Source organism: Bombina bombina, chromosome 5 (assembly GCF_027579735.1).
Source record: "Bombina bombina isolate aBomBom1 chromosome 5, aBomBom1.pri, whole genome shotgun sequence".
In the NCBI taxonomy this organism is placed as follows: domain Eukaryota; kingdom Metazoa; phylum Chordata; class Amphibia; order Anura; family Bombinatoridae; genus Bombina; species Bombina bombina.
Window position 1 is genome coordinate 638,714,702 of NC_069503.1, and position 22,323 is coordinate 638,737,024.

General features: G+C 36.7%; 1 protein-coding gene across 3 annotated transcripts in view; it reads right to left on the bottom strand.

Moving 5' to 3' along the window:
• Positions 1 to 22,323, bottom strand: part of RETREG1 (reticulophagy regulator 1) — a 487,595-nt gene that overhangs the window by 76,716 nt on the left and 388,556 nt on the right. For 2 of the 3 annotated variants that reach the window (XR_008402571.1, XM_053714604.1), the window contains exon 1: positions 11,112 to 11,470. The exons of the other annotated variant lie outside the window; for it this stretch is intronic. Coding sequence is in view for 1 of the 2 variants with exons in the window: in XM_053714604.1 (XP_053570579.1) it covers positions 11,112 to 11,455 (344 nt within the window). In the remaining variant the exon portion in view is untranslated. Of the gene's footprint in view, positions 1 to 11,111; positions 11,471 to 22,323 lie in introns of those variants that run through there. 3 annotated transcript variants of the gene reach the window in all.

Consider the following 22,323-nt stretch of genomic DNA (forward strand, 5'->3'; position numbering starts at 1 on the left):
GAAGGAGCAACTGTCACACTACCCTCTAGATCAGTTCTCTTTTTCTGCAGAGGAGAGATGTATGGTAAAAATGTACTGAGCTTTACTACCGTATGAGCCAGGCAGATAAAGCCAAGTGAGTGACTTTACATGTAAGCTGAAGGGAGAGCCCATATTTTTCCACTGCTGTCTGCAGTGCCTGCCGTCTCTACGCACTTCAGCTGAACAGAGGCAGAGCACTGAGCAGATTAGGCATTCATTAAACACAGTGAGCTTATTGCTGCAGAAATCACTACATTATAATGCGCCTGGACATTTCGGTTTCCCTCCCTGCTGATGCCTATGAATATTAGACTATATGACTGTGCTTGGAGGAAGCCAATGGACTGGGCTACTATGTCAGAACACCTGTTTGAGCTGAGAAAAAAGGGCATATTTTCCTATGCTCCTGTGCAAGCCCCCATCATGAGTGAGGCCTTAGGCAATCTCCTATTTGGTCTAATGGTAGCGCCTCCTCTGAGGGCCCAGTACATGAAAGCTTGTGCATGAAATAAAAAGCTATTTCTAAATGGTTAGAACACTACAACCACAACTGTAATGTTTTGACAGTGTTTCTGTGGTGCCAGGGTATCTTTCACAGTGGTACTCATTCTATGCACCAATAAATGAACTGGCACAAGGCAGATGTGTCGTAATTATTTAGAATAGAGAATCACTTTCACCTCAAGGGTACAAATCTTTTTGATTTGTGCAATTTTTGAGTTGGGAAGTTGCAGGAAGTTTTTTTGCCACATTAGATAAATAATAGTTTAATTACCTGTTTTAATGAATCTGAGTTAATTCTATGCCCACTGTCATTCTTGACAGTAAGTTATTTTGGTATTACTTAAATACATGTCTTATATAAATTAAATGATATATTTTACATACGTAACATTATTAAAGTAACATTTAATGATTCAGTAAATATTTTGTATAGGAAGTATGTTCAGTTAATTATAATTTTGTTAATTTACAGATTTATACAAATCACTTCTAGCATTTATGTTTATTATACATGAGTGGTTGACACCAGGCTTTCTACATTTATTGGCTGTTGGATAATGTGCATTTTTTGACTGCAGATGACCAGATATTTTACATGTTTTGCACTCATTCTCTAAGCCATAAAAAGTTATTGCATTATTACATGTTGGTTTACACCTACTATAAATATTTCTTCTGTGTTGTAAATTATTTAATTATATGTGATTTGCAATTAATACAAAAACAATATTCCATTATGTATAGCAAAATAGAAAGAACATTAAAATAAATTTATAAACGAAACAATACAGAAAGAATCCTTGACAAGTGTGGCATCCACTGTGCTTGGTATATTATATTATCTTTAACCCCTTAATGCCCTTAGGGCTGTCCATGCCATCCTAAAAGTGCTAGGCTTAAACGCCCTTTCTGCTCTCCTCCTCAAGTAAACACTGCTGGATCTGACTGGGGTCATTACTAGCAATGCATGCTGTCCCCAGGAGCCAATCAGCGCCTTTTTAGCCACATGATCACAGTGGTGATCATGTGACTTCCGATTTGTTGACGTTCGCGTCTGGGGCGGTTTGATTAGTTCCTTCAATGACTGGCTAAATAAAAGCTTTGTTTTGAAATTTGCAATTGATAAGGTCTTCCTTTAATTTCACAACGCAGAGAGATAAATTAGTACAGTATAGCAAACAAAGAATTGAGAGTTTTATTTAACTTAGACTTTATTGTTATTATCAGGTATTTGTAGAGTGCCAACAGATTCTGCATCGCTATAAACATAGTTGGTATACAGGATAACATTTATAGGGATCAAATGGGTAGAGGGCCCTGTCGAGAGTTGCACTGTTGTAGTTGGCTCTTATGAAGGCGATCTACTAACAGCTGGGCTTATAGGCTAACATTCTAAGGGGTTCAAGGGGAAAGCAATGGAGTTAGGAAAGGTTAGTGTTGGTTGAATGCATCCTTGAATAGTAGAGTCTCTAGGGAGCGCTTGAAGCTGTTAAAACTAGGGGAGAGTCTTGTGGAGCAGAGCAGGAAGTTCCACAATATTGGAGCCAGTCTGGAGAAGTCCTGTAAACGGGAATGTGAGGAAGTAACAAGAGAGGAGGAGAGTAGGAGATCATGAGCAGAGTGAAGGGGACGGGAGGAAGAGTATCTGGAGACAAGGTCTGAAATGTAGGGGGGAGCAGTGCAGTTGAGGGCTTTGTATGTCAGAGTGAGGATTTTGTGTTTAATCCTGGAGGCAAGAGGAAGCCAGTGAAGGGATTGACAGAGAGGTGTACAAACCAAGCATACTGCTAATTTCCATTTCCCTTTAAATGTACCAACAGAAGAGATTTTCAGTGTTTTCCCTGTTTGGCGTGATCAGTAGAGTCCTCTGTATTTAGATAGGGTTAATGTGAGGACTGCAAGTTAAGAAACACTGCTTTAATCTATTTATATTTGTTTTTGCAAGTTTCTCTGATTTATCTTACCAGCTTTAAGCTTGTAAAGTTGTCTCCAAACACAAGGCAGACTTACTAACTCGACATAGTATTAATGTATACAAAACAAGAACTGATCATAGTTTAAACTGTACTATAAACACTGCATTTTGATTCATATTCTCTCTAACTTTGTATTCAATTCCGATTTATTTTGCCTTTGTTTCATTGCAATACAAGTGTTTGACATAGTTAAGATGCCTGAAATTTGTGTAAGAAAACTCTGTAGAATCTGTTGGTTCTTTTATACATTTGGATTACATAACATAAAAAGAATATAATAGTGTTTCACACAAACAAAAGGATATGTGACTAACAAAATGTAAAACCTGATGAAACATGTATCATTTGACAAGTAGATAAGATTATGACACTGTTAGTCCACTTCATAAATGTATTGTTGTTGCATAAGGAAGTTCTTGTGAAGTGCTACTTTCTAATGAGTTTGAGACAGGGCGTATCATGACCTAGGCCATCAAGGCCCATTTTTAGGGCGGAAGATTTTTTACATACTTTTATAAGAAATCTGTAATTATTTATTAACTCATGGTGCGTTATAAGCCTGTACAAGCAGGCAGTGGCTTCTGTAGGGAGAGGAGGGCAGAGCAGGCAGAGATGCCAGCTGTAATAGCTGTTACTTCAAGTTTTGAAATCTTCCAGGGAAATGCAGCATCTTGAGCTGCCCCCTTTCCTCCACCAATCATTAACAAATGCTTATGTAGGGCAAAGGTTAGGCCCGACAAGGCCCAACTTTCTGTGTGTGCTCTGTATTCTAATGGAGGTGAGTGAGGCCTGACATACATTTCAAGCAATCTTTTTTTTTAACCCCTTGGCTTCATCAGGGAAAGTATATACAGGCTTGTTCTCCTACATTTTATTTTGTAATGATGCTTTAGGGCTCATTGTATTTTTATTTGTAATCGGTGAACCCATGTATATATGGTGTTTTAATTAAGAAAAATATTATAATATATGTAATATATTGGAAAAAAATAAATCTAGTATATAATGTTACACTGTGTGAAGAAGTTCTGCAGATGTACTAGTTGTAGGGCAAAGCAAATGTATAAGGAAATCTTATAAACTACATAATCATAAGTGGGTGCATCTAGAAACATAACCCAATATTTAAGCCCTGGTGAATATTTACATTGGCAATGCCATGAAAAAGGAAAACATGTTACACTCTGACCAAAAACATATTATGGCTAAAATAAAGTCCTAAAACCTGGGGTGGAGGCAGCCAAATTTTGAGTGCCTAGAGCAGCTCAAAACCTAAATATGCCACTGGTTTGAGGTGATTTAAATCCACAACCTCTGAGGAGGCAGAGCCATTACAGGGACAGTCTACTCCAGAATTTGTATTGCTTAAGAAGATAGATAATCCCTTTATTAATTATCCATTCCCCAGTTTTGCATAACCAACACTGTTATATTAATATCTTTTTTTACCTCTGTGATTACATTGTATCTAATCCTCTGCAAACTGCCCCCTTATTCAGTTCTTTTGACAGACATACATTTTAACCAATCAGTGCTGACTCATGAATAACTCCACATGAGTGTTCACAATTGCACACACAAACTAGCTGTCTAGCTGTGAAAAACTGTCAAAATGCACTGAGATAAGAGGCAGCCTTCAAGGGCTTAGAAATTAGCATATGAGCCTACCTAGGTTTAGTTTTCACAAAGAATACCAAGAGAACAAAGCAAACGAGATGATAAAAGTAATTTGGAAAGTTGTTTAAAATTGTATGCCCTATCTGAATCCTGAAAGTTTCATTTTGACTAGACTGTCACTTTAAGAAGCAGTTATCTTACAAAATGTATGTTTATCAACAAATACAGAGCATGCACAAGAAGTTAGAGACATGACAATCAAAACAAAACGTTTGAAACTTAGAGCATACAATTTAAAAACAAACAAACTTTCAATTAACATATATATGAGCCTGTGATTGGGTGAAGGCCTGTTTACCTGTTTTCACGCTAAGCAAGCATTTTTAAGTTCCCTGCTAAGCCACTGCCTGCAGGATGCAAATAGAGCTGTCATTACACTTGAGCAATAGCAAGAACCTGGCTCTCGTAACCCTAAATGAAATGGAACCCTAATTAATGTCATTGCTAACACCTGTATTTGTCCTACTATTTCATGTCAAAATGACTGCTGTGAAAAATGTCTATTACATCAGATTTGTGCAAGACATTCTTGAGCATTACATACACATGTGGAAAATTTTTAATTCATTGGAAACGTGCTAATAAAACCAACTTTCAATCGCATCATTCCATTCAAAATGTTAACGATCACAGAATTTGACAGAGATAAAATCGTACTTTTGCATCAGCAAGGCCACTCTCAAAGGGAAATAAGCAAACAAACTGGATACTCAAGATGTGGTATTCAAACTGTTAAAAAGAAATTTGAAGAATCAGGAAAGGTCAAGGAGAAAAAAAAAGGACTGAAAGGCCAAGAAAACTTTCAAAATCTGATGAGAAGTTTCTCAGAGTTTTTTTCTTTGAGAGACACCGGAAGAAGTCCAGCAAAGACCTGGCTCAGCATCTGGCAGCCTCATTAGGTTGCCAAGTTGACCCTTCTACAGTCCGAAGAAGCTTGATCAGGAATGGTCTTTGTGGAAGGGTAGCAGCCAAGAAACCAATTTTTCAGAAGGGGAACAGGGTAAAAAAGGCTAAGCTATGCTAAAGCTCACAAAGATTAAAAAGAAGATCAGTGGAAAAGAGTATTAAGAAGTGACAAATCCAAGTTTGAAATTTTGGGGCCCAAACGTCGACAATATGCGAGAAGAAGAGTTGGAAAAAGATTGAAGAATGAGTGCTTGCAACCTTCAGTGAAACATGGTGGAGGGTCTGTCCTGGTTTCTGCCAGTGGTATTGGCGATATTGTCCAAATTGATGAAATCATGAATGCTGTAAAGTACAGACAGGTTTTAATCCATCATGCCATTCCTTCTGAAAAGCACCTGATTGGGAATGGTTTTATTTTTTAGTGTGATAACGATCCCAAGTACACTGCTAATGCAGTAAAATGATATTTGGAGAGAAAAACAGCTGATAAGATACTAACAGTCGTGGTGGACTGGCCTCCACAGAGTCCAGACCTGAGCATTATAGAGGCAGTATGGGATCACCTGGACAGAGAAAGAAATAAAAGACAACCTAAATATAAATAAGAACTCTGGGAAGTGCTGAAAGAACAAAAAAGAGAAATTATTCACTGACACTATGTAAATATTCGGAAGATCACGCTATGGGGAAACTCACACTCTAGGAGGAATTCCACAAACGGTGCTGCTATCTCTCTATGCATAACTTATCAAATTCAACAGATAAGAGGAAGTATAGAAAAACAGAAAAAATGAGGAAAACATGAGAGATTTGGCGCACTACATTCATCAATTGATAAAACAACACTTATTTAAAAAACTAATATCCAAAATAGGTCAATACTGGTTATATCATCAGTCCACTCTGCCAGAAATTAAACTAGGGTTATAAGAAATGATACATTAACATAAACTGCGGAAATGGAGTGAGATTCCCAAATCAATGGAGACCATAACTGCATCACTGATTCCACTCATATAAACAAATCATTCCGGCATGACACAGGGACACATCTACCAAGTATTCCCGGCCGATAAGCAGGAACCTCTGCATCAGTCTGGAAGATGAGTATGTGGCCAATTAACACACAAACGTGTTTCGGCCCATATACGGGCCTTTGGCAACGTGACACATATTCTTTATATAGTCAATTATGTCAATCGCTCATGTCTTAAAGAAATGTATCCTTATTTTCTATTATGAAGATTACGAATATCCAATTTAGAGATAAGGGCATTCAAGATGGCAGTCACATCCGTATATCATGATGTAAACCCATGGTGAACAGAGACCATATATTTATGTTTACAAGTAACCCTAGTTTAATTCTTGCAGAGTGGACTGGTGATATAACCAGTATTGACCTATTTTGGATATTAGCTTTTTAAATAAATACTAATAAAGCGTTATTTTTTATCAATTGAGGAAGGTAGTGCGCCAAATCTCTCATTCCCTATATTGTTCCTTTTCATCCCCTTTTCACCTTTTTTTTTTTTCTCTCCTTTTTTTCTATTTTTTTTCTTTTTCTATATTTTCTCTTATCTGTTAAATTTGATAAGTGCAGAAAGAAGCCTGGTATTATATACAAGAAGAATAATTCAGAAAACTTCAGGACAGTCTCCCCAAAAGAGTTTAAGATGTGCTTAGTGCCAAGGGAGTTCGAAACTAAATAATGACTTTTGCCTAAAGAAGCCATTTTGTTCTTAAAATTGTGTTTTTTATATCATTTGTGTACATATTTCTTGTATTTCCTGTTTGTATCTTAAAGGAACTTAAAACAGTATGAACTAACATACGTTTCTAAATATATAATGCAGCCAAAGCTTACCTGCAAAGCGGTTTCTAATTTAACCCCCATTAACCCCTTTTATTCAGGCATAGTTTTGTTTGCAGCAAGCTCTTCCCTGGGCATTTCCATATATGGAAGGTGCTATCCAGGCCATAGCTTCAGCAGAATGCACTCATGCACATGCACGGTAGGTACAGTCACATGACAACTGACTATAGCAGTGCACAATATAATACTAAAGCTTTCACAAAGCATGTGATGTTATCCCCATGGAATCAAGCAAGCCTCTTGTCAACAAACAATAGCAGTACCTGCTGTCACTTCTCAACCCCCCTTAATTGCATAAGTAATTATTCTCACATGCTCACTTTGTTACTTGACACTACAAGGTTTGGAGAACAACACTGATAAGAGGGGGGGTGAAGCAAGCTACACATGGCAACACTAAAGTGTAAGTAATTTTGCAGATTATTGGGAATTTTATTAAAATACGTATAAGCTTTTTTTTGCACTTTTTTTCGCACTTTTTTTCACACACTGTTTTACCTCAGTTGACAATGATATAATATGGACATAACTGAATTTTTTTTATTGGCACTTTAATAAAGAGACTGAAAAATAATTATAGATGGTCATTAAAACGTTGCTCAAACAACAAATCTAATGGTGGCCTAAGACTTTTGCTCAGTACTGCATATATATATATATATATATATATATATGTATCAAAGTCTCTAGGGATTTGCACTCTCACTTCCGAAAGTCAATGCCAGGGTGTCAAGTACATAAATAGCATATAAAAAATAGCAGATCCCCACTCACGGGACTTTCAAAGTGTTGCAATTTATTGTGAACAGTGACGTTTCGGGGATCAAACCGTCCCCTTCATTAGACCACCCTGATCTGATTGGTCTGATGAAGGGGATGGTTTGATCCCTGAAACTCCACTGTTCACAATAAATTGCTACACTTTGAAAGTCCAGTGAGTGCGGATCTGCTATTATATATATATATATATATATATATATATATATATACGGTATAAACACTGTATATACACACACACACACACACACATATATATATATATATATATATATATATATATATATATATATATATATATGTGTGTGTGTGTGTGTAATAGCACCACCTTAGAGTAGTAGTATTTGTATTTTGTTTTTCGACTACAAAGATTACTGTATATAAAAGATTACCACCTCAACTGAAAGGTGGTACTTAGCAACGACCATATACACGACTATATCTTTCAATGTAATACATTCTGGATAGCTTTGATAAAAATCCAGTTTTAATCTTTCCTTGTGATTGGATAGGTCCCTTATCATGTGACCTAGTAAATTACTGATTGGGTGAGAATGTGGTTCCACTTTGATTATGGCATTCTTAATTATAGAAGTATCCATAAACGTATTATAATGGCATAAGTGCCAGAATAGCCTCTGGCAAGCACCAGTGAATCATAATGATAATCATGAATGACTTTGCAATTGCTTCATAGTTACTGGAAAACAGAAGAAAAGAGAGCGCAACCACGACTCAAGGTAAAACATTTTATATTTCCACTTTGCGCATATACATAAGTTGCACTTACAAGATATAAATAATACAAGCGCCTTTGCAACACACAATTTACGGCACACCGGATGCCGTAAATTGTGTGTTGCTCTAAAGGCGCTTGTATTATTTATATCTTGTAAGTGCAACTTATGTATATGCGCAAAGAGGAAATATAAAACTTTTTACCTTGAGTCGTGGTTGCGCTCTCTTTTCTTCTGTTTCCAGTATCGTTGTTGACTGAACACTCCTTAGTGTTCAGTGAATTGTGAAGCAGCACCACGCTCGTAAGAATACAGGAGAGAGTCTTCATCAAGTAGAAGCAGAGTTTCTGACGGTAATTAGATCTACCATATTCCCTGAGACATTAAGGTGATATGAAGTCAGTATATTCTTAACCATTGTTGGAATTAATTGTTCAAGATTGTAATATTTGTAATATATATCATTTTTTTGAATTCTAAATATATTCATCTTCATCTCAAGGCTATTTTTAATTGTTTGTACTTAAGGGTAGTAAGACTTTGAATGCAATAGAATATTTATATATATGAAATTCATACAAAACAATAGTCAAAGTGTCTTAAACAGTCTTATTTTATGAAAAACCTATTATTGCAATTTTTGGTTAGCAGGTTTTTTTTGTAAAGTGTGCTTCATACTTAAATACACTATAAAATTCTTTATTCATCTACACCAAACTTGGCATCAAAAAAGATAATTTTCTAATATGCCTTTGGCAAAGATATTCCCTATCTGGGAGTGTCTGGAGAGATTATCCTGGTATTAGTGAAACTAGGTAGTTTTGTTCATTACATGTAGTGCAAAGATTGGCAAAAAATAATTTCAAACAAGCATTGTAAATAAGGTTTATCTATCAAACGTATTAAAAGAAGAGTTACAAAAGTGGAAATAAAATAACTCATTATTTCACATTATCCAATGTACCTATATTATTTTATTTGCTTCCTTCTCTTGTTTTCCTTTGCTTAAATAGTCTATCTAGGCACTCTCAGGATCAGGTTTCATGCCCCTATAAAGGGATATAAAAGTGAAAAATGAAAATGCTCTAGTATGTTAGAGTATTTTATTATTGCACTATTGCTTGTATATAACTATGTGTTTAACCCCTGCAAAGGGAATAAGCACATAGTTAAAGTCAGCTCCAGAGCAGCAATGTACTACTGGGAGCTAGCTGAACACATCTAGTGAGATAATGACAAGAGAAAAATGTGGGTAGACACCAATCACCAGCTAGCTCATAGTAGTGAAGGATATGTACACATATATTCTTTTTCAACAAAGGATACAAAGAGAACAAAGCAAATTTGAAACCTGAAGTGAATTTAAAAGTGTTTTAAAATGACGTATTTTGAGTTACGTACGTTTCATTTTGACTTTGCTATTCCTTTAGTTACTTGATGTTGTATGATATATAAATTTGTGTTTTTGTTTACAAATGTTAGGCAATATCCCTCTGTTAACACTAGGTATTTCACATCTAACTATTAAAGATTAAACTATTCTTTAATACATTACTTATTTTGTACTAATTCCAGCACTAACAAGTAAGTCCATTGTATGTCACAAAAGTTCTAACATTATAGAAACAGCTGGTGCTTCTTACCAGTGTAAAAGTGTAAACGTCTTCAGTTACTTACCAGTAAATATAACCAACATTCTTATATATATACCATAACATTACATTCAAAATACAAGGAACTAGTTAGGAAAACAGTTGTGCATAAGCACATGTTTATACATTTTACTATAATCTATTGTTAACACTATTTATACATTATCTGACACATTTGTAAATCGAATTAAACAGGACACTGCTTAGGAGAAAAGACATGACACATTTTGTTGCTATATATCTGTATATATCGACACACAATAGGTTTCCTCGTTTTAAACAGACAGACAATGCACCCAGATATAGGGTTGCCAGCTTTCCTCCACAAAAACACTGAACAATATCTAGGTTACTGGGGCCAATGGAAGATGGGGTCACACAAAACCCACCCTAAAAGCCCCAATTGTTTATATAACCATGTATATTTTTCAGAAATGAGCAGCCATTTTATCCCTTAGCTGCCAGTAACATTCAAATCAATAATTGTACATCTTTGATTGCCAGTAACACACATAAACAGTAGTGATTTGACCCCCTTGACTTCGTTCAGGTTCTTAATTGTAATGCATTGAGTCATAGGAGGTCATTTACTTTATATTTATGTGTCCAGTAGGTTTGTATAGATTCCACAAGACAGCCTGCTAAAATACTGGACTGTTTGGTTGAATACTGGACAACCATACCCAAATAGAGGATTAATGAAACAGGTTTCCTGGTTTTAAGCACAGGCAAATAATGCAAAGTGGTATATTATATGTATTACCCCCTTGTGAGCCAGAGATGGCTGCATTGCTTTCAGACTTTTCTGGCAACTAAGCAGTTAAAGTAAGTATGAAAATGATATTCTGCTTTGTCCTTTTCTTGTCCTATTTTATTTTCCCACCTTAGTTTGCTCTTAAGAACATCTGAGAAAAGAAGAGTTCCCAAAAATACAATGTGCTGTAATAATAGATAAATTGTGTTTTCTTAAAGCAAACAACAATACCTTTCATCCAGTTCAAAGTCTTCACCTTCAGGCATTTCTGCCTTTTTTTCCCAATACGTCTTCAGAGAACAATATAATCCCGGTATAGACGTGTCTTGTGAACTTAACCTTGGCTGTAGAGGAGACTTTGGGACAAGATGACCAAGGCTTGCAGGCTGGCTGCTTAGAAAGTCTGTGTTTACAAACCTCCTGTGTCTCAGGCTGTGTTGAATGAAGCTTAGAGCAGGATGTGGATGATTGGCTGATATAAATAGATCTGGCTGTAAGCACAGAGTATTCAGCAGCTCTGCTGCCTTCCCAGGTTGCTGGCATGTCACCCAGTGGTGTGCCGAGACAACACCCATGTTATTGGACCTATACTACATCACACGACCTGACATATCTCATGTGCAGACAAACATTAATAAGGCTGCAGTTAACGCAGGATGAGCCTCCTTACTAAACAGTGTCTGAACAGTTAACATCACACACAGACAAATGTCAGCACTCTGATGTCTCTGGTTAGTTCTGGCATTCTGCGGTAACAACACCAGGGAAATATTGTGTCAGTAGGCAGTAGTTATGACACCATAATATTGTGATGCTACTGATACAGAGTGCTTGACTAGTGTTTAAAGTTACCCAATTGATTTTATTACATTAAAGGGACATGAGACCCAAAACATTTATTTCAGGATTCTGATAGAGCATGCAATTTTAAACAACTTTTTCCTTTACTTATGTCATCAAATTTGCTTTGCTCTCCTGGTATTCTTTAAAAATGAAAAGTAGGAGTTCAGGAGTGTGCACGAGTCTTTAACACTCTATGGCAGCTGTGTTTGCACAAATATTTGTAACAATGTTATACTTTGTTGCAAACACTAATGCCATAGAATGCAAAAGATACGTGCCCACTCCTGAGCTCCTATAATTCTACTTTTCAACAAACTCAGAGAGAAGAAAACAAATTTAGTAATAGAGGTCAATTAGAAAATTGTCTGAAATTGCATGATCTAAACCATGAAAGTTTAATTTCACTTTCAATTTTCCTTTAGACTATGTAGTTTAAAGTATACTCACTGCACAGTCTGCACTGTCGTTTATTTGTGGTGCTACTGATATGGAGTGATTGACATTAGTGACTAAAGTGTGCATATAGGTTACCCAAATTATTTTATTACATTAAAGGGGCATGAAACCCAAACATTTTCTTTCATGATTCAGACAGAACATACACTTTTAAACAACTTTCCAGTTTACTTCAGTTATCTCACTTGCTTCGTTCTTTTGGTATTCTTTGTTTAAAAGAATACTTAGGTAGGCTCAGGTTCTGGGAGCTAGCTGCTGATTGATGGCTGCATATGTATATCCCTTAACAGTGGCTTACCAATGTGTTTAGCTAGTTCTCTGTAGTGCATTGCTGTTTCTTCAATAAAGGATACCAACAGAATGAAGCAAATTGTTAATAGAAGTAAATAGGAAAATTGTTTAAAATTGTTTACTTTATCTAAATAATTAAACAACTTGATGTTTCATGTCCCTTTAACAGTTCTCTTGGTATCCTTTGTTGAAGACTAAATCTAAGTAGGCTGATAGGAGCTCACAAGCTTGCCCGTGTCTATTGCAGTATATGGCAGCAGTGTTTGTAGCTATGTATAACACTGTTATAAACACTGCTGTCAGAAAGCTAAAGGCACATGCACACTCCTAAGCTCACCTAGGATTTCTCTTTAACAAAGGATACCATAAGAACTAAGCAAAATTGATAATAGAAGTAAGTTGGAAAGTTGGTTAAAATGTCATGTTCTATCCAATCAATTAAAATTTCATTTTGACTTTTCTGTCCCTTTAATAGCATGGGAGAAGGTATTGCCATAACACCCACAATAAATTGACAATATATAGTAATCCCAGCACACACACATATTGTATATGTATTCTCTATATATTCACACTAATGTAGATATGGTAAAAAACAATATATACAATACACAATCCCCAAAACACTCACTTAATCATACTAACATTTATAAAAAAATAAATACCCAATGTGTCCCAAGAGAGAAACTATGCGTTATCACTAGGGTCCACTGCTCATTCCAAATGTAGCAAATATCCTATCGATAGCTATATCAGTTCAATGGATGTGACACTGTAATATACGTGCATAAACACCTTTATGAATCAATGCAGTCACTGTCACTTTAAATAAATGTCATTCCTCTATAGGACCGAGGGCCCAATTCTAAAAAGCTCTCTGGGCTGGTGAGATTCTATAAGAGTGTTCACCAGTCTTTCTATTTCACTGGTGGAACTACATCATAGTTGCCAACATTTAAAAAAAATAATCCAGGGACACTTTGCAGCAGAGCAAGCAAGCGGGTTACTGGAGTATTGACGACCTCAGGGACATTTCCAGGGACAAAAAAAATCCAGGGACATACAACAAAATCCAGGGACTGTCCCTGGAAATCAGGGACTGTTGGCAACTATGCTACATAAAGCCATATACTGCATTTTTATATGGGAAGGAGATGCATACATTACTAAAGTGCACAATAAAAATTGAAATTTAAAAATATTACAAAATGAATAATTGAATCATTCACACAAAAATACTCAGGGAAACTTGTATTGTTAAGCTACATCAAAAATCTTAACAAAACTTCACCAAAAATCGTATTTTATCAAAAAACTTAAAATATGTATGTAAATTACACAGAAATAAATCATATTAAGGTACAGTGCACTGACAGCGTTATTTGATTTGCATTAGGTGGAATATTAAAGTTTAAACATATGCGGAGTCTTCCTCTGAACGTCATCCTGCATTGTGAAATTTTGTGTAACAGAGAGCTCTCATAATGAGCAAGATAACAAGTTTTGCAGTATGGCTATACCGCTTAAAAAACAGCCTTTGAGTGTGGAATGGTCAGCTACTCTGTATTAGAAGGTGCGGTATGGCTATTTCGCTAGCGTTATAGCTTATCCCGCAACAATCCATTCGGCAACCAAAGACCAATAGTGATGGATTTTCCAAAACAAAAATGTTTCACAAAACTCATAAAAAATATGTTACAAAGTACGCTAACATCCATAAACTACCTATTAATCCCTAAACTGCCCCCCCCCTGCATCGCAACTAATAAATAAACCTATTATCCCCTAATCTGCCATCCTCCTGCATCGCGACTACTAAAATAAAGTATTAACCCCTAATCTGCCACCCACCCACATCACCAACACTAAATAAACCTATTAACCCCTTATCCGCTGTCCACCCACATTGCCAACTCTAAATAAACCTATTAACACCTAAAATGCTGCCCATCCACATCGCGACTATCTAAAATAAAGTATTTACCCTAATCCGCCATCCCCCCACTTTGCCAACACTAAGAAAAGCTAATTAACCCCTAAACCGCCATCCCCCCACATTGTGACTCCCTAAATAAAACTATTAACCCCTAAACTGCCAGCCTCCCACATCGCAACAAACTGAATTAAAGCATTAATCCCTAAACCTAACACCCCTTAACTTTAAATTAAAGTTTTCATATAGCTACCTTAAAATACATAAAAATTTACCTGTGAAATAAAATAAACCTAAGATTAAACTATAAATAAGCCTAACATTACTATTTAAAAAAAATAAAATACCAAAAATAAAAAACCTAAATTACTAAATTTTAAAATCCTAACACTAAAAAAAAAACCCTAACATTACAAAGAATAACAAACTCTAAAATTACACAAAATAACAAAATCTTACATTACAGAAAATAACAAACGAAATTATCCAAAATGAAAAAAGATATTCCTAATCTAATACCCCGTTTAAAATAAAAAAGCCAACACAAAATAAAAGCACACGCTAATCTTTTAGTGCACTTTAAAATAAAAAAACCCTAATCTATAAAAAAAAAGCCACCCCAAAAATAAATTCTATCACTAACCCCAAAATCGGTACTCACCATTCTTGAAGAGCGGCGCTCCATCTGCATCCAGCGCGGAACCATCTTCAATCTTCATCCTGGCGGAGTGGAGGCGAATCGGCGGCTGTTAAAATCAGCCAAAAGGATTTAAGCAGCTTTCATCCTATTGGCTAATTTGAATTTTCAGCCAATTGGAATGCAAGGTACTCCAATATAAAAGGGGTACCTTGCATTCAATCTTCAGTGTGCGGTGGACGATAGTATGAAGAGGATCCTCCACGTCAGATGACCGTGCCGCCAATAATCCGCCTCCGCTGCCTCCGCTCCCCGACACTGGGATGAAGATTGAAGATGGTCCCACGCTGGATAAAGATGGAGCCGCCTGGAAGAAGACCTTCACCGCTGGACTTTAGGAATGGTGACTACCTATTTCGGGGTTGGTGTTAGTTTTTTTTTAATTTCTTTGGGTGTGTTTTTTTTTTTTGATTAGGGCTTTTTTTATTTTAATGGGCACTAAAGGAGCTGATTGCCTTTTAAAGGCAATGCCCATACAAATGCCCTTTTAGGGGCAAAGGGTAGATTAGTTGTTTTTTTAATGAGGTCTTTTTTATTTTGGGGGATAGTACTGTTATGTAAAATAGCTAATTTCTTAATGGCAATGTCCTTTTAAGGGCCCTTTAAAGGGCTATTGGTAGTTTATTGTTAGTTTAGGGGGTGTTTTTATTTTGGGGTGGCTTTTTATCTTAAAAGGGGTATTAGATTAGGAATATATTTTTATTTTGGATAATTTCATTTGTTATTTTCTGTTATCTTAGATTTTGTTATTTTGTGTAATTTTAGAGTTTGTTATTTTTTGTAGTGTTAGTTTTTTTCCGTAGTGTTAGGATTTTTAAATTTTTAAATTTAGTTTTTTTTAATTTTTGGTATCTTTTATTTTTTTTTAAATAGTAATGTTAGGTTTATTTATAGTTTAAGCTTTTTTTTTTATTTTACAGGTAAGTTTTTATTTATTTTAAGGTGTTTATATTGTAAATTTAATTTAAAGTTAGGGGGTGTTAGGTTTAGGGGTTAATATTTTAATTTAGTTTGTCATGATGTGGGGGACCAGCGGTTTAGGGGTTAATCGGTTTATTTAGGGAGTTGCTATGTGGGGGGGACAGTGGTTTAGGGTTTAATAGCTTTATTTAGTGTTGGTGATGTGGGGGGATGGTGGATTACGGGTTATTAGACTAGGGGTTTACGTTAGGATTTACAAAACTTCTTTTTTTACAAAACTTTCTTTTTTCCATAAACTTCAATGGGGAATGTGTTAATGGGATCACCATTTCGCAATCGCAGGTTTTAATTTTTTTACATTTTTTTTCTCCATTGATCTCTATGGGGAATACATGCACGAGAACTTGGTTTGTGTGCAGTATGGGGCTTACTGCACCATACCGCCAGACAAAAGAAAGTTTTAGGGTGACTTGTAATGCCGGTGGTATGGAAAAAGCGGTACAGCCCCATTTCACGTGGGACAGCCCTTTTTTTTTTATAGAATTACATGAGGGCTGCCCCTGTGAGTGTTAGAGTAGAAAACAATGTCTAGACCATCAAAGTTTTTAGCATCGGCCCCTAAAAGTTAGCATATGATTGCGTGAACATATACATCAGCAGCACCATTCCCTGTAAGGTGTGTGCACAGCTCAATTCAAATGGTGCACTTCAATTTAAGGTAAGCGCGGGGGTTTTATTTAGCAGCAGTGGTCTGGGGGTAGCACTAAATATCAGCGCTGAAAATGTATTTCAAACAGAAACAGCCAGCGCACAGAAAATGTTTACGGACAACACGCAGGCTTCTGATAAGTGGAGCATATGCTCACTAAGCAATAGGCCCTATTGAAAGTGCAGGTGCAGTCTGCCCCCAGTTCCCGCAGCTCCACTTCTTCCGGTCCCAGGGTTCCCCTCACTAGGTGGAGGTTTTCAGGTTCACTCTAGTCCCGGGGTCCTCCTCGCAAGAGTGATGTTCTTCAGTTCCCTCCGTAGAAGCTCCTTCCAGTCCCTGGGTCCCCTTCGCTAGGTGGATGATCTTCAGAAAGTGACTGGGCTCTGGACCCCTCAACCGCTCAGTACAACTGAGTTCTAACAAGCATGTTCTCAAAATATACAATTTGTAAGATTTCAGACTACTACCAGGCCATGTCAATTTTATATTTTTATTATAAAGGATAGTAGTTTTTGTGACGTCATGCTATTTGGCACCTAGCCCCCAGTGTTTTTGTCAAGACCAGTTTACACTGTTGTCATGAAATTATGCTATTTTCTACAGGGACAGGGTACTGAAAGTCAGACACATCATGGGGTATTATTAGTATCTGCAGCTCCTTTGATGTTCCTCATGCTGGGCACATGGGGTATTACTAGCAGAAGCTGTATGGAAGAACACTTACTGGTACACTCTGTGCAAAGGGGTAATTACTGGCAGGGAGGGTCTTATAGCACAAATCCTGCTGGTACCCACTCTCCCTTAATTTGGGCACTAACATTATTTTATGTGAAGAGATATATTGAGCAGCACCTACTGTTATCTTGTTTTTCTCTGCTTGTAATACTGAGTATATTAGAGCTAAATGAACTTATAGGTGAGCATCTACTGATGTTATTTCCTACACAATCCATCAGCCTTTAGTACCCTTTTACTGTGCACAGCTTGTTTCTCACCCTGCTAATATGGGGAGAAGGGTTCTCAACCAATGGGTTAGCAAGGGGAACTATAATTTCCAGTGGAGGGCCGGTGACTGATGAATGTCATTTAATACAAGTGATACATAGGGTTTTAAAATAGACTTTCTGGGACTGAACCCCTAACTCAGGCTTAAATGGCAATGTCCCTGCTATTAGAGAACCCTGTGTTCCAATAGTGACCCGGTAATAGCATATTAAACCACAATGGAGCAAATAACTCCCCAAATAAGGGTCAAAGACAGCCCAGGTTGCTACTAGGCGATTATAGTGAGTGATTCAGAATCCCTTCAGCTGTCAGTCGATAGGTCCTGTAATGGAACATGATAGCATCTGTGTTACTTTGTGAGTGTTCAGCAAGTGTATAGAAACCCCATTCATCCTCTTAACCCTAGTAATACATGTGCCAACATAAAGCTAAATAAGAAGGTTCATTATAACTGTCATATGCTCATAGATCTCTCAATAAATATACGTGATCATTTTTATCTATTACTATTATAGTGTAAATAAATTATTCTTTCTTTTTTTTGTGATGTGCTGATTTTTTTTTTTTTAATTATGCATAGTTAGAATGAGTCAACACTTCACTTTATGATCAGGGATAGGCACAGACAAAGGCTGTGGCGGACATTTTCCAAAGTATAGACCTTAGTGAAGGACACCAAAGTAAATTTCAAATTAAAAATATTATTTTATAATGCTTGGTGTTTTTATACTGATGCAGATACCACTGATTCTATAACTAGCCCTCTTCTGGCTATACCAATGTGCCAGTGTCACTACTGTGTAATTATATAGTGCTGGATGTTATTATACTGATGCAGATACCACTGATTCTATAACCAGCCCTTCTCTGGCTATACCCATGTGCCAGTGTCACTACTGTGTAATTATATAGTGCTGGGTGTTATTATACTGATGCAGATACCACTGATTCTATAACCAGCCCTTCTCTGGCTATACCCATGTGCCAGTGTCACTACTGTGTCATTATATAGTGCTGGGTGTTATTATACTGATGCAGATACCACTGATTCTATAACCAGCCCTCCTCTGGCTATACCCATGTGCCAGTGTCACTACTGTGTCATTATATAGTGCTGGGTGTTATTATACTGATGCAGATACCACTGATTCTATAACCAGCCCTTCTCTGGCTATACCCATGTGCCAGTGTCACTACTGTGTCTTTGTATAGAGCTGGGTGTTATTATACAGATGCAGATACAAATCCAGTATTTCACTTACATAACTTATCACCCAATATCATTAACAGTCTCTTGACAATCCACTAACTTTATTCACACTACATATTTTTTTTTCTTCCTATTTTCTAATCAGAAAGAAAATATATACTAAGGTTGTGGTGGACACTGAAAGGGCTGGTCACAGACACCAGTGTCCATGTACGGACACCTTGCCTATCCTTGTTTATGATGCCAGAATATTGTGTGTGGGTGTATGTGAGGGTTAGTGAGGGTGTGGGTGAGTGCATGTGTCTGGGGTGTGTGCGTGTTTATATGTGTGGGGTTGAGAGTTTGTGTGTGTGTGGGAAAGTGTGTGAGAGAGAGTGTGTGTGATAGGGAGTATGTGTGTGGGGAAGGGAGAGTGTGTCAGAGTATACGTGGGAGAGTGTGTCTGAGAGAGTGTTAGGGTGTATGTAGGAGAGATTTTGTTATAGGGTGTGGGAGAGAGTTGTGAGAAAGTTTGTGTGTCGGAGAGTGTGTGTGTGTCTGGGAGAGAGTGTATGTTTATTTATTCCTACTTCATTTAAATAGAGGGCAACATACTAGACCATCCACCCTCACATGATGCTTTTATGATGTAGTTGTCTACTACATTTTGACAATACTCCTTAATAAAGTGCGCACACATTTTGGTTACTTGGCCAAAAATTGCACAGGCAAACGCTTTTGCTCACACTGCTCAAAAAAATTAGATAACATTGATCAGCAGTACCTTTAACAACGATATAGCATTCCACAATGGAACTCCAATTTAGCACAAACACTCGCCTAGATTACGAGTTTTGCGCTAAACAGGGTGCGAAACTAATGTCAAAAAAGTTGCGTTAATTAACTCTCCATAGCGCTTCCATTATGAGTTACTGAAAAGCCTCCTTGTGAGTGCAATATGGTGGCATTAAACTCCATACCGCACAAAATCCAAGGGCTGACTTGACGTGCTCATGCACACTTCCCCCATAGACATTAATGAGGAGGGAGTGTTAGAAAGAAACCTAACACCTGAAGTGTGGAATGAAAAATCTCCGAAATGTAACTCCATTGATGTCTATGGGGATAAAAAAGTTACGTTTAAACCTAACACCCTAACATAAACCCCAAATCTAAGCACCCCTAATCCGCCGCCCCTGACATTGCAGACACTAAAAAAAGTTATTAACCCCTAATCGGCTGCTCTCGACATCGCAGACCCTAAATTAAATAATTAACCCCTTAAACCTATGGCCTCTCCTATTGTTGCTACTAAATAAACCTATTAACCCCTAAACCTCCGGGCCCCCACATCGCCGATACTAAATAAACCTATTAACCCCTAAACCTCCAGGCCCCCACATCGCCGCTACTAAATAAACCTATTAACCCCTAAACTGCCAGCCCCCCACATCGCAAAAAACTAAATTAAACTATTAACCCCTAAACCTAACAGCCCCCTAACTTTAAATTAAAATTACAATATCCCTATCTTAAAATAAATAAAAACTTACCTGTGAAATAAAAAATAAACCTAACATTAAACTATATATTAACCTAACATAACTATTCTAATAAAATTAAAAAATACTACCAATTAAAAATCTAAATTACAAATCTTTAAAAACCTAACACTACGAAAAAAATAAAAAAATCTAAAATTACAAAAAATAATAAACACTAAATTACGAAAAATAAAAAACACTAAGCTTACAAAAAAGTAATAAACGAAATTATCAAAAATAAAAACAATTACACCTAATCTTATAGCTCTATAAAAATAAAAAAGCCCCCTAACTTACAATAAACTACCAATAACCCTTAAAAGGGCCTTTTGTAGGGCATTGCCCTAAGTTAAACAGCTCTTTTATCTGTAAGAAAATACAAAGTCCCCCAACATTAAAACCCACCTCCCAACCAACCCCCCAAAATAAAAAAACTCTAAAAAATCCTAAACTACCCATTGCCCGTAAAGGGGCATTTGTATGGGCATTGCCCTTAAAAGGGCATTCAGCTCTTTTTTATTGCCTTTAAAAGGGCATTCAGCTCTTTCCCAAGTGCCCAAAAAACCCTAATCTCAACCCCCCCCAAAAAAAAACAAAAACTAACACTAACCCCAGAATATCTACTCACGGTTCCTGAAGTCCGGACATCCATCTTCATCCAGGTGGTGAGAAGTCTTTATCCAGGCGGCAACACCTTCATCCATCTCGGGGACGTCTTCTATATTCATCCGGACTTCAGGAACCGTGAGTAGATATTCTGGGGTTAGTGTTAGTTTTTTTTTTAAATCTTTTGGGTGGGTTTTTTTTTTTAGATTAGGGATGGGCACTTGGAAAAGAGCTGAATGCCCTTTTAAGGGCAGTGAAAAAGAGCTCAATGCCCTTTTAAGGGCAATGCCCACACAAATGCCCCTTTAGGGTTAGGTTTTTTTATTTTGGGGGGTTGGTTGGGTGATGGGTTTTACTGTTGGGTGTTAGTTTTTTTAAAATTTGTAATTTAGGTTTTTAATTTGTAGTATTTTTTTAAATATATTTTTATTGAGGTTATTGAGAGTGTACATAATATAAACACATATTTTCACACACAAAAAATGAGAGCAGTACAATACATTAGCAGCCATGTAAAAAATAGCAGGCCAGACGGCTTTAGGATTTAAGTTGCTTTAAAATTTAACTTAAAACCTTTACATACACTGGTGATGAAATAGTTATGTCCAAGTAAGATATACTATAAAATTAAACATAGTTTGTAGCAACACATTTGAGAGAGAACTGTTCATTTTAAAACCTCGTTTTAGGGTAGAGTCGAGGGGATATAAATAGCTGCTTTAGCAAAACACACATATAAGAAATTTAGGGAAATGTATTTAGGATATAATTTCCTCAGTTTAACAGGTAAACTATGAGGGGGTGAGCGGAGCTAGCTAAAATATAAAAACTTTGCTTGGTAGTATTTTTTTATTTTATTAGAATAGCTATTTTAGATTAATTTATAGTTTTAATGTTGGGTTTATTTTTATTTCACAGGTAAGTTTTTATTTATTTAAATATAGTTATATTGTAATTTTAATTTAAAGTTAGGGGGTGTTAGGTTTAGGGGTTAATAGTTTAATTTAGTGTTTTGCGATGTGGGGGGGGCGGCGGTCTAGGAGTTAATAGGATTAGTTTAGTAGTTACTATGTGTGGGGGCTAGAGGTTTAGGGCTTAATACTTTATTATAGCGTTGGCGATGTGGGGGGCCGTCGGTTTAGGGGTTAATAGGTTTATTTAGGTGTTGGCGATGTGGGGGGCCGTCGGTTTAGGGGTTAATAGGTTTATTTAGGTGTTGGCGATGTTGGGGAGCAGGCGGATTAGGGTT